General features: G+C 45.4%; 1 protein-coding gene across 1 annotated transcript; it reads left to right on the plus strand.

Annotated features, from left to right (window-relative positions):
- Window positions 1-178: 178 nt before the first annotated feature.
- On the plus strand, window positions 179-12904 carry LOC124027224 (zinc finger protein 436-like). The gene is made up of 9 exons (XM_046339689.1): window positions 179-494; window positions 5120-5263; window positions 5921-6354; window positions 6461-6555; window positions 6846-7031; window positions 8389-8571; window positions 10674-10735; window positions 11186-11642; window positions 12657-12904. Exons 1-9 carry the CDS (start codon window positions 444-446, stop codon window positions 12800-12802), a joined length of 1758 nt encoding a protein of 585 aa, XP_046195645.1. The 5' UTR covers window positions 179-443; the 3' UTR covers window positions 12803-12904.
- Window positions 12905-14590: the final 1686 nt, after the last annotated feature.

Below are 14590 nucleotides of genomic sequence, written 5' to 3' on the forward strand. Positions count from 1 at the left end.
TTAGCAGCGTGTGAATGGTTTGTGGGGTAGGCCGTCATTGTAAATAAGAATTTGTTCTTAACTAACTTGCCTAGTAAAATGAAGTTTAAATTAAAAATATATATTTTGAACAAGATTCCAGCAGGTTGTAAGGCCCTTGTATTGCCTGCCTTCTCACTCTTGTACACTAGGTGGCGCTAATGCACCGGGTAGTTTAGTCATGCAGAAGAATCATACCCGGAAGTACGGTGATGCAGTAACGCAGACAGTCGGCTTATTTACCTTTCTTCAAAACAGTCTAGCGAGCTAGTTACTGTTAAAATGACAACATATAGGATTTCTGCATGTATTGCCTTCGTTAAGATGGCTGGTTAGGTTTCAAATCGTTTAACGACCAGTAAATTGTTCAACTGACGTGAGTGACCTCGAGCTGATGTGAACGCAAAAGAACAACCATCAATAACATGTCGGCAGAATTCACTCTTCCCGGTTCTGACCGACCCGCAATGGACGAGGTAAGACACGGGACGGACGAATGCCCGTTAGCTAGCCAGCCAAATCTAATAACATTGTCCTAGCCCGAATGCCTCACATGACATGAATGGTACAAGCTTTGTCTCAAATCGGGTTGTGAACACTCCATTGCTGTAATTGCAAGACGATGCGTAACAGAGTTGCAGTAACAGCACAGACCGGTTATGCTCAGTCGTCTGAAAACTGATTTGATTGTAGTTGTTCATGTTACAAAGTATCAAGCTAGCGGTTTGTTTCCTTCTGCTGTTCAGTCAGTCTGTAGTCGCAACTTTGACACCATGCCACTGGGTGGGTCTTTTGAGGCAAGGCCAGTCTTATCTGGGTGGGTGCAGTCGTTTGTTCCTACCAAGCACTAACACAAACACACTGATCTAGGATCCGTTTTGCCTTAGGGTTACCTGGACAGGGAGGGTCTGAGGTCAGCATTCTTACTGTTAGATGCTTTGTGAAATACAGGCCCTGATTCCCTGATCAAAGTATTGGACACTCATATAGTCTACCACAACAACACTCATATAGTCTACCACAGCAACACACTCATATAGTCTACCACAGCAACACTCATATAGTCTACCACAGCAACACTCATATAGTCTACCACAACAACACTCATATAGTCTACCACAACAACACTCATATAGTCTACCACAGCAACACTCATATAGTCTACCACAACAACACTCATATAGTCTACCACAACAACACTCATATAGTCTACCACAGCAACACTCATATAGTCTACCACAGCAACACTCATATAGTCTATCTACCACAGCAACACACTCATATAGTCTACCACAGCAACACACTCATATAGTCTACCACAGCAACACACTCATATAGTCTACCACAGCAACACTCATATAGTCTACCACAGCAACACTCATATAGTCTACCACAGCAACACTCATATAGTCTACCACAACAACACTCATATAGTCTACCACAACAACACTCATATAGTCTACCACAACAACACACTCATATAGTCTACCACAGCAACACTCATATAGTCTACCACAGCAACACTCATATAGTCTACCACAGCAACACACTCATATAGTCTACCACAGCAACACTCATATAGTCTACCGCAACAACACTCATATAGTCTACCGCAACAACACTCGTATAGTCTACCGCAACAACACTCATATAGTCTACCACAACAACACTCATATAGTCTACCACAGCAACAGTCATATAGTCTACCACAGCAACAGTCATATAGTCTACCACAGCAACACTCATATAGTCTACCACAGCAACACTCATATAGTCTACCACAGCAACACACTCATATAGTCTACCACAGCAACACTCATATAGTCTACCGCAACAACACTCGTATAGTCTACCGCAACAACACTCGTATAGTCTACCGCAACAACACTCATATAGTCTACCACAACAACACTCATATAGTCTACCACAACAACACTCGTATATTCTACCACAACAACACTCATATAGTCTACCACAGCAACACTCATATAGTCTACCACAACAACACTCATATAGTCTACCACAACAACACTCATATAGTCTACCACAGCAACACTCATATAGTCTACCACAACAACACTCATATAGTCTACCACAGCAACACACGCGTATAGTCTACCACAGCAACACTCATATAGTCTACCACAACAACACTTGTATAGTCTACCACAGCAACACTCATATAGTCTACCACAACAACACTCATATAGACTACCACAACAACACTCGTATATTCTACCACAACAACACTCATATAGTCTACCACAACAACACACATATAGTCTACCACAGCAACACTCGTATAGTCTACAGCAACAACACTCGTATAGTCTACAGCAACAACACTCGTATAGTCTACCACAACAACACTCGTATAGTCTACAGCAACAACACTCGTATAGTCTACCACAACAACACTCATATAGTCTACCACAACAACACTCGTATATTCTACCACAACAACACTCATATAGTCTACCACAGCAACACTCATATAGTCTACCACAACAACACTCATATAGTCTACCACAACAACACTCATATAGTCTACCACAACAACACTCATATAGTCTACCACAACAACACTCATATAGTCTACCACAGCAACACTCATATAGTCTACCACAGCAACACACTCATATAGTCTACCACAACAACACTCATATAGTCTACCACAACAACACTCGTATATTCTACCACAACAACACTCATATAGTCTACCACAGCAACACTCATATAGTCTACCACAACAACACTCATATAGTCTACCACAGCAACACTCATATAGTCTACCACAACAACACTCGTATAGTCTACCACAACAACACTCATATAGTCTACCACAACAACACTCATATAGACTAACACAACAACACTCGTATATTCTACCACAACAACACTCATATAGTCTACCACAACAACACACATATAGTCTACCACAGCAACACTCGTATAGTCTACCACAACAACACTCGTATAGTCTACAGCAACAACACTCGTATAGTCTACAGCAACAACACTCGTATAGTCTACCACAACAACACTCGTATAGTCTACAGCAACAACACTCGTATAGTCTACAGCAACAACACTCGTATAGTCTACCGCAACAACACTCGTATAGTCTACCACAACAACACTCATATAGTCTACCACAGCAACACACTCGTATATTCTACCACAACAACACTCATATAGTCTACCACAGCAACACTCATATAGTCTACCACAACAACACTCATATAGTCTACCACAACAACACTCGTATAGTCTACCACAACAACACTCGTATAGTCTACCACAACAACACTCATATAGTCTACCGCAACAACAACACTCATATAGTCTACCACAACAACACTCGTATAGTCTACCGCAACAACACTCGTATAGTCTACCGCAACAACACTCGTATAGTCTACGCAACAAACGTATAGTCTACCACAACACTCGTATAGTCTACCGCAACAACACTCGTATAGTCTACCGCAACAACACTCGTATAGTCTACAGCAACAACACTCGTATAGTCTACAGCAACAACACTCGTATAGTCTACCACAACAACACTCATATAGTCTACCACAACAACACTCATATAGTCTACCGCAACAACACTCATATAGTCTACCGCAACAACACTCATATAGTCTACCACAGCAACACACTCGTATATTCTACCACAACAACACTCATATAGTCTACCACAGCAACACTGATATAGTCTACCACAACAACACTCATATAGTCTACCACAACAACACTCGTATAGTCTACCACAACAACACTCATATAGTCTACCGCAACAACAACACTCATATAGTCTACCGCAACAACAACACTCGTATAGTCTACCGCAACAACAACACTCGTATAGTCTACCGCAACAACAACACTCGTATAGTCTACCGCAACAACACTCGTATAGTCTACCGCAACAACACTCGTATAGTCTACCGCAACAGCAACACTCGTATAGTCTACCGCAACAGCAACACTCGTATAGTCTACCGCAACAGCAACACTCGTATAGTCTACCACAGCAACACTCGTATAGTCTACCACAGCAACACTCGTATAGTCTACCACAGCAACACTCATATAGTCTACCGCAGCAACACACTCATATAGTCTACCGCAACAACAACACTCGTATAGTCTACCGCAACAACAACACTCGTATAGTCTACCGCAACAACACACTCATATAGTCTACCACAGCAACACTCATATAGTCTACCACAACAACACTCATATAGTCTACCGCAACAACACACTCGTATAGTCTACCACAGCAACACTCATATAGTCTACCACAACAACACTCATATAGTCTACCACAACAACACACTCATATAGTCTACCACAACAACACACTCATATAGTCTACCACAGCAACACACTCGTATAGTCTACCGCAACAACACTCGTATAGTCTACCACAACAACACACTCGTATAGTCTACCGCAACAACACACTCATATAGTCTACCACAACAACACTCATATAGTCTACCACAACACACTCATATAGTCTACCACAACAACACTCATATAGTCTACCACAACAACACTCATATAGTCTACCACAACAACACTCATATAGTCTACAACAACAACACACTCATATAGTCTACAACAACAACACACTCATATAGTCTACCGCAACAACACACTCGTATAATCTACAACAACAACACTCATATAGTCTACCACAGCAACACTCATATAGTCTACCACAGCAACACTCATATAGTCTACCACAGCAACACTCGTATAGTCTACCACAACAACACTCGTATAGTCTACCACAACAACATGGGGCGGCAGGGTAGCCTGGTGGTTAGAGCGTTGGACTAGTAACCGAAAGGTTGCAAGTTCGAATCCCCGAGCCGACAAGGTAAAAATCTGTCGTTCTGCCCCTGAACAGGCAGTTAACCCACTGTTCCTAGGCCGTCATTGAAAATAAGAATTTGTTCTTAACTGACTTGCCTAGTTAAATAAAGGTAAAATTTAAATAAAAAAAATCTACCACAGCAAAACAATAGTTCCCCTCTCCAGAACTAGTCAAGGCTGCCTTCTGCCCTTCATCCTCTTTTAGGATGATGTTAACAACCAGCCCAGCCCGTCCCACAGCCCCCCTGCATCAGGAGAAGCTGATCAAGAGGACCAAAGAGAACCAACCAAAACCTTTTCTCACGGTTGTCTGGACTGTGGGAAAGAGTTTTCCCGCCCATGTGACCTGGTGAGTTTGATGGGTTTTATTTGGCAGTTTAAAAAGAAGACATTTACACACAGTACATGAAACGTGACAGGACAACACAAAAACAACAAGTCAATGACTTAGACTTACAGTCAATGACCTACCCCTGTCAGGACAACACAAAACAACAAGTCAATGACTTAGACTTACAGTCAATGACCTACCCCTGTCAGGACAACACAATGAAGTGGCTGTAAGTCAATGACCTACCCCTGTCAGGACAACACAATGAAGTGGCTGTAAGTCAATGACCTACCCCTGTCAGGACAACACAATGAAGTGGCTGTAAGTCAGTGACCTAAGGTGAGACACCAGAGGGTACACACAGGGGAGAAGCCCTACCCCTGTCAGGACAACACAACCAAGTGACAGGACAACACAAAACAACTAATTAATAACTTATTCCCATTGTGTTCCACAAGGTGAGACACCAGAGGGTACACACAGGGGAGAAGCCCTACCCCTGTCAGGATAACACAAAACAACTCATTAATAACTTATTCCCATTGTGTTCCATAAGGTGAGACACCAGAGGGTACACACAGGGGAGAAGCCCTACCCCTGTCAGGATAACACAATGAAGTGACAGGACAACACAAAACAACTAATTAATAACTTATTTCCATTGTGTTCCATAAGGTGAGACACCGGAGAGTACACACAGGGGAGAAGCCCTACCCCTGTCCTGACTGTGGCAAGAGGTTCGCCCACTCAGGAGGCCTCCGAGAACACGAGAGGATACACTCCGGAGAGAAGCCTCACTCCTGCTCTGTGTGTGGGAAGAGCTTCACCCAGAAGGGAAGTCTTAGAGTCCACCTACGGACACACACGGGGGAGAGACCTTATTCTTGCGCCGTCTGTGGCAAGAGTTACACCCAAAATGAATTTTTGAAAGTGCACCAGCGAACACACACGGGAGAGAGGCCCTACTCCTGTTCTGTGTGTGGCAAGGGCTTTGCTCAGATAGGAAACCTGAAGAAACACCAACGGATTCACACCGGGGAGAAGCCTTACCAGTGCCTGGAGTGTGGAGCCAGTTTCACCCAGAAGGACAGCCTGAAGATGCATCAGAGGTCATTTATTTCATACTTGTTTTCATTTTGATCTCCCTGTTGTTTTACCGTAAAGTCAGTTTCCAAGTTTTAAATGCACTTTGAATAAAGAACGATTCGATTTTAGATCTCACACGGGAGAGAAACCCTGCGTCTGCCCCGAGTGCGGGAAGGGTTTCCGCGACAACGGGCACCTGAAAGTCCACTTGAGAGTGCATACAGGTGAGGTTGATTTTTAACGATCGAAGGACATCAGTGTCACAAAACTCTCGAGTTGTCCACAATGTGGTTATTTTAAATAAAACCTGAATCTTTATGCAGCTATTGACAGTATACATTACAGCACTGTCATTTGTCTGGGATACACATGGTAAAACAACGTCCAATGAAATGCTTACTTGCGGGTTCCATTTCAACAACAATAAGAAATAATGCGAACATGAAGTAAATGGCTCATTATTGTGGAGTGACACTGTCTTTCCCACCCACCCGCCCTTCCACCCATCCATCAGGGGAGAAGCCGTACTCCTGCCCCGACTGTGGGAGACGGTTCAGCCAGGCAGACGTCCTGAAGAGACACCAGATGGTGCACACAGGGGAGAAGCCGTACTTCTGCGCCCTGTGTGGGAGGAGGTTCGCCCAGCCTGCCACTCTGAAGTACCACCTCCGGACCCACGCGAGAGAGAACCAGACCGGAGGTGAGTTCAACAACACTTCCCTTTACAGCCGACGCGTTGCCACAGTAACAATTTCAGTTGGAACGATTTGAATGAACATTCCAGAATGTTACGGCGAAGCTGCAAATATATCATTTTTCTATGTATTCAAACTGCAGATGCTAATCTTACTACGTGTAATAGAAAGACTGCATAGCAACATGTATTATTTGTATTATTATTTATTTGTATTATTATTGGTGGTGGCAGTTTAGACAGGAAACAGATACTCATGTTTACCTCACACTGCCTTCTGAGACTGTGGGCCACTTCACTGCCTTCTGAGACTGTGGGCCACTTCACTGCCTTCTCGGCCTGTCGGCCACTTCACTGCCTTCTCGGCCTGTCGGCCACTTCACTGCCTTCTCGGCCTGTCGGCCACTTCACTGCCTTCTCGGCCTGTCGGCCACTTCACTGTCTTCTCAGCCTGTCGGCCACTTCACTGCCTTCTCGGCCTGTCGGCCACTTCGCTGCCTTCTCGGCCTGTCGGCCACTTCGCTGTCTTCTCGGCCTGTCGGCCACTTCGCTGTCTTCTCGGCCTGTCGGCCACTTCGCTGTCTTCTCGGCCTGTCGGCCACTTCGCTGTCTTCTCGGCCTGTAGGCCACTTCTCTGCTTTCAATACTGTCGGCCACTTCACTGCCTTCTGAGACTGTCGGCCACTTCACTGCCTTCTGAGACTGTCGGCCACTTCACTGCCTTCTGAGACTGTCGGCCACTTCACTGCCTTCTGAGACTGTCGGCCACTTCACTGCGACTGTCGGCCACTTCACTGCCTTCTGAGACTGTCGGCCACTTCACTGCCTTCTGAGACTGTCGGCCACTTCGCTGTCTTCTGAGACTGTCGGCCACTTCGCTGCCTTCTCGGCCTGTCGGCCACTTCACTGTCTTCTGAGACTGTCGGCCACTTCACTGTCTTCTCGGCCTGTCGGCCACTTCGCTGTCTTCTCGGCCTGTCGGCCACTTCGCTGTCTTCTCGGCCTGTCGGCCACGTCGCTGTCTTCTCGGCCTGTCGGCCACTTCACTCTCTTCTCGGCCTGTCGGCCACTTCGCTGTCTTCTCGGCCTGTCGGCCACTTCACTGTCTTCTCGGCCTGTCGGCCACTTCACTGTCTTCTCGGCCTGTCGGCCACTTCGCTGTCTTCTCGGCCTGTCGGCCACTTCGCTGTCTTCTCGGCCTGTCGGCCACTTCGCTGTCTTCTCGGCCTGTCGGCCACTTCACTGCCTTCTGAGACTGTCGACCACTTCACTGTCTTCTGAGACTGTCGGCCACTTCACTGCCGACACAAAACAAACAGAACGCTGTTGCTAGCATTTTAATGTTCACAAACCATTTCCCCAGGGCCTCAATGCTGCCCAGTGTGTGGACAGGACCTCCCTACAGAGCAGGCTCTGAGAAAACACCTACAGGCACACATGGGGGAGGACCTCAGTCACAACGGGGGACAGGAAGACGGGGAGGAGGAAGTTGGTGGTCTGATCAATTCTGATGGAGAGGACGTTGGCTGGGACCCTTCTCATCTTAGTAAGTGGAGGCAGGTTATTCGTCCCTATTGGCTCCCTATTCCCTATGTAGTGCACTACTTTACCCTAATGTACATCCCTAATGGCCCCCTATTCCCTACGTAGTGCACTACTTTACCCTAATGTACATCCCTAATGGCCCCCTATTCCCTACATAGTGCACTACTTTACCCTAAAATACACCCCTAATGGCCCCCTATTCCCTACATAGTGCACTACTTTACCCTAATGTACATCCCTAATAGCCCCCTATTCCCTACATAGTGCACTACTTTTCCCTGTGATACATCCCTAATGGCCCCCTATTCCCTACATAGTGCACTACTTTTCCCTGTGATACATCCCTAATGGCCCCCTATTCCCTACATAGTGCACTACTTTTCCCTGTGATACATCCCTAATGGCCCCCTATTCCCTACGTAGTGCACTATAGACCATCCATCCTTCCATCAAATGATAAACAGGAGAGAGTCCTGTCCATGACTCTGGTAGTCTCATTATAACCCATAATACCAACCTCTCTCTACAGGAGTCCTGGTAGTCTCATTATAACCCATAATACCAACCTCTCTCTACAGGAGTCCTGGTAGTCTCATTATAACCCATAATACCAACCTCTCTCTACAGGAGTCCTGGTAGTCTCATTATAACCCATAATACCAACCTCTCTCTACAGAAGTCCTGGTAGTCTCATTATAACCCATAATACCAACCTCTCTCTACAGGAGTCCTGGTAGTCTCATTATACCAACCTCTCTCTACAGGAGTCCTGGTAGTCTCATTATACCAACCTCTCTCTACAGGAGTCCTGGTAGTCTCATTATACCAACCTCTCTCTACAGGAGTCCTGGTAGTCTCATTATAACCCATAATACCAACCTCTCTCTACAGGAGTCCTGGTAGTCTCATTATACCAACCTCTCTCTACAGGAGTCCTGGTAGTCTCATTATAACCTATAATACCAACCTCTCTCTACAGGAGTCCTGGTAGTCACATTATAACCCATAATACCAACCTCTCTCTACAGGAGTCCTGGTAGTCTCATTATAACCCATAATACCAACCTCTCTCTACAGGAGTCCTGGTAGTCTCATTATAACCCATAATACCAACCTCTCTCTACAGGAGTCCTGGTAGTCTCATTATAACCCATAATACCAACCTCTCTCTACAGGAGTCCTGGTAGTCTCATTATAACCCATAATACCAACCTCTCTCTACAGGAGTCCTGGTAGTCTCATTATAACCCATAATACCAACCTCTCTCTACAGGAGTCCTGGTAGTCTCATTATAACCCATAATACCAACCTCTCTCTACAGGAGTCCTGGTAGTCTCATTATAACCCATAATACCAACCTCTCTCTACAGGAGTCCTGGTAGTCTCATTATAACCCATAATACCAACCTCTCTCTACAGGAGTCCTGGTAGTCTCATTATAACCCATAATACCAACCTCTCTCTACAGGAGTCCTGGTAGTCTCATTATAACCTATAATACCAACCTCTCTCTACAGGAGTCCTGGAAGTCTCATTATAACCCATAATACCAACCTCTCTCTACAGGAGTCCTGGTAGTCTCATTATAACCCATAATACCAACCTATCTCTACAGGAGTCCTGGTAGTCTCATTATAACCCATAATACCAACCTCTCTCTACAGGAGTCCTGGTAGTCTCATTATAACCTATAATACCAACCTCTCTCTACAGGAGTCCTGGTAGTCTCATTATAACCCTCTCTCTACAGGAGTCCTGGTAGTCTCATTATAACCCATAATACCAACCTCTCTCTACAGGAGTCCTGGTAGTCTCATTATAACCCATAATACCAACCTCTCTCTACAGGAGTCCTGGTAGTCTCATTATAACCCATAATACCAACCTCTCTCTACAGGAGTCCGGGTAGTCTCATTATAACCCATAATACCAACCTATCTCCACAGGAGAGAGTCCTGAAGTCTCATTATAACCCATAATACCAACCTATCTCCACAGGAGAGAGTCCTGAAGTCTCATTATAACCCATAATACCAACCTATCTCCACAGGAGAGAGTCCTGTAGTCTCATTATAACCCATAATACCAACCTCTCTCCACAGGAGAGAGTCCTGTCCGTGGCTCCGGTAGTGAAGAAAGTCCTGCTACATCAGACATCAACAAGGTGGGAGAAAATTAGCTTTATACATGTTACTGTAAACTAATGTAATCTATTTCAGGGGCCAAATGTATCAAGCATCTCAGAGTAGGAGTGCTGATCAGAGATCAGTTTTGCATTTTAGATTATAAATAATGGACAAGGGGGGACCTGATCCTATGTCAGCTCTCCTATTGGATCTGAACAACATTATATGTACAAGGGGACCTGATCCTAGATCAGCTCTCCTATTGGATCTGAACAACATCACCTGATCCTAGATCAGCTCTCCTATTGGATCTGAACAACATCACCTGATCCAAGATCAGCTCTCCTATTGGATCTGAACAACATCACATGTACAAGGGGACCTGTTCCTAGATCAGCTCTCCTCCTCTGAGCTGCTTTATTAACACAGACCCTGATCTTCAGAGGAAATATTACTTCCTGTATTATTGATCACTGTTTTCATTCTAGAATCCTGGTGACCAATCCGGATCCGGATCGTCACCTGACGACAGCGAGGCCTTCAGTCAGACACTGGGTCCTGACGACAGAGAGGCCTTCAGTCAGACACTGGGTCCTGACGACAGAGAGGCCTTCAGTCAGACACTGGGTCCTGACGACAGAGAGGCCTTCAGTCAGACACTGGGTCCTGACGACAGAGAGGCCTTCAGTCAGACACTGGGTCCTGACGACAGAGAGGCCTTCAGTCAGACACTGGGGATGAACATTAAAGTAGTGGAGGAGGAGGAGCTGGAGGACTTGAGTCAAACTGTTGGGATGACAGTTAAAGAAGAAGAGGAAGAGGTGGAGCTGGAGGACTTGAGTCAAACTGTTGGGGTGATTGTTAAAGAAGAAGAGGATGATGAGGAAGTCAGCAGATTCATTCAGTCCCCAGTAGAAGAAGTGGACTGGGAGGCTGTTGAACTTGGTAAGTAGAGGGAAGGGAGGCTGTTGAACTTAAAGAAACATGAAGTAATGAGGACTTACCATCTCTGTGTCCCAAATGGCATCCTATCCCCTACTTTAGACCAGAGTTCAATAGGGAATAGGGTGCCATCCTACCCCCTACTTTAGACCAGAGTTCTATGGGGAATAGGGTGCCATACTATCCCCTACTTTAGACCAGAGTTCTATGGGGAATAGGGTGCCATCCTACCCCCTACTTTAGACCAGAGTTCAATAGGGAATAGGGTGCCATCCTATCCCCTACTTTAGACCAGAGCTCAATAGGGAATAGGGTGCCATCCTACCCCCTACTTTAGACCAGAGCTCAATAGGGAATAGGGTGCCATCCTATCCCCTACTTTAGACCAGAGCTCAATAGGGAATAGGGTGCCATCCTACCCCCTACTTTAGACCAGAGTTCAATAGGGAATAGGGTGCCATCCTATCCCCTACTTTAGACCAGAGTTCTATGGGGAATAGGGTGCCATCCTATCCCCTACTTTAGACCAGAGCTCAATAGGGAATAGGGTGCCATCCTATCCCCAAATTTAGACCAGAGCTCAATAGGGAATAGGGTGCCATACTATCCCCTACTTTAGACCAGAGTTCTATGGGGAATAGGGTGCCATACTATCCCCTACTTTAGACCAGAGTTCTATGGGGAATAGGGTGCCATACTATCCCCTACTTTAGACCAGAGTTCTATGGGGAATAGGGTGCCATACTATCCCCTACTTTAGACCAGAGTTCTATGGGGAATAGGGTGCCATCCTATCCCCTACTTTAGACCAGAGCTCAATAGGGAATAGGGTGCCATCCTATCCCCTACTTTAGACCAGAGCTCAATAGGGAATAGGGTGCCATCCTATCCCCTACTTTAGACCAGAGTTCTATGGGGAATAGGGTGCCATCTGGGTAACATCTCATATCTTAAAGGTTGCATTGTGTATTTCCCATATTATGTTCTATATGTAACCTGTACTTACTGTTCCCATAGGAGAGAGTCCTACCCACTGCTCAGACCGTGAGGAGAGACCTCCCCAGCAGGAGAATCACACAGCTAACCACCATCATCACCACACAGAGAACACAAGCCTCACTCCTGCTCCGACTCTATTTGAAGGACCTGATCAAAGCCATTGATTAGGAAATAATTAGGTTCATGATATCATTTAGTTACTGTACCCTATTACAGATATGTATGTTTAATTAATTGCCTTTGATTGAATAAATCATGGTTGCAACAACCTGCTTCTCTGCTCAGTCAAGCATTAGAAACTGGGTGGTTTGAGCCCTGAATACTGATTGGCTGACAGGAGTGGTATATCAGAACATATACCACAGGTATGACAAAACATAGATTTTTACTGCTCAAATTACGTTGGTAACCAGTTTATAATAGCAATAAGGCACCTCGGGGGTTGTGGTATATGGCCAATATACCACAGCTAATAACTATCCAGGCACTCCGTCGTTGCTCCGTGCATAAGAACAGTATTTAACCGTAGTAAATATCCAGGCACTCCGTCATTGCTCCGTGCATAAGAACAGTATTTAACCGTGGTAAACTTGCCATATACCACACCCCTTCGGACTTTATTTCTTAAATAGACCGTTCAATCTTAATTCTAGGGTGACCAGACGTCCCCGATTTTGGTGGCCAGTACCCGGATATAACTGTCCCAGAAAATGTCTCTGATTAGGCTTCAGAAAGAAAAAGTTAAATTGACTCTTGATATTTCCATTAAAAAGAATGGCTGTCCCATCCCTGTCCCAAGCTCGTTTGCTCCCGCAGCTTTGCCACCGGCTTTTATGACGACGTTTATTCAGTGATACATAAACCACCATATGAACAGCCATGTCCAGATTTTGGTGACAGTTTTTCACGAGAATATTCTAAAATCGTAATAAAAACAATATGCAATTTCAGAGATTCCTTTCGGAAAAGTAGGCGCCGGACATCACGACAGGGAATTTGCCGGACATTTTAGAAATGTAATGGACATTCATATGCATTCAGACCTAACCTGGCGCAGCCAGCGCCATCAATAAACGAGGGATGTTGGGAGCCCCATTTATATGTTCTTAAAAACAGCCAATAACAAATTACAAAAACACTATTCCCTGTGTTTTGTTTTGTAGCATAGGCAAAACTTTATATATATAAAAAGACTACTTTCCTAAAACATGAATTGTCCTCCTGTCGTGGTGACTAGTACCTCCCAGACGTCCTACTGGGTCCACTGCCGCGCGGATGGTCTTCTCTTGACCGCAGTATGGAAGGCCGCGGTATGAGCCTCTTTCCTGGTGAGGGGGGCCTCTCGGTCTTCCTACCCGAGGCTGAGTTAGCAATGGAGCCCTGGGCTTCACTTTATCAACCGGGTCACCCCTCTTGATACATCTCTGCTTGCCACAGAGGTTAGTTCACTCCTTCCTACTGGAAACATTTCACCGGGTAGTTGGTGACACGGTATACTACCCGTCAGCGGGGGTTATTTCTGTGTACAACATCAACGAGTAATCCGATATTTATGTATAGTCTGTTCGGCGCTATTTTAGCGTGGTCCAGTTCTTACTGCGTGTTATCTCGTATTTCCCTCAGGATACGGTCAGCCGTGGGGTTATACTAGGTTATTTGTACGGATACGTTCAGCCGTGGGGTTATACTAGGTTATTTGTACGGATACGTTCAGCCGTGGGGTTATACTAGGTTATTTGTACGGATACGTTCAGCCGTGGGGTTATACTAGGTTATTTGTACGGATACGTTCAGCCGTGGGGTTATACTAGGTTATTTGTACGGATACGTTCAGCCGTGGGGTTATACTAGGTTATTTGTACGGATACGTTCAGCCGTGGGGTTATACTAGGTTATTTGTACGGATACGTTCAGCCGTGGGGTTATACTAGGTTATTTGTACGGATACGTTC

Source organism: Oncorhynchus gorbuscha, unplaced genomic scaffold (genome assembly GCF_021184085.1).
Source record: "Oncorhynchus gorbuscha isolate QuinsamMale2020 ecotype Even-year unplaced genomic scaffold, OgorEven_v1.0 Un_scaffold_3012, whole genome shotgun sequence".
NCBI classification, from domain to species: Eukaryota; Metazoa; Chordata; class Actinopteri; order Salmoniformes; family Salmonidae; genus Oncorhynchus; species Oncorhynchus gorbuscha.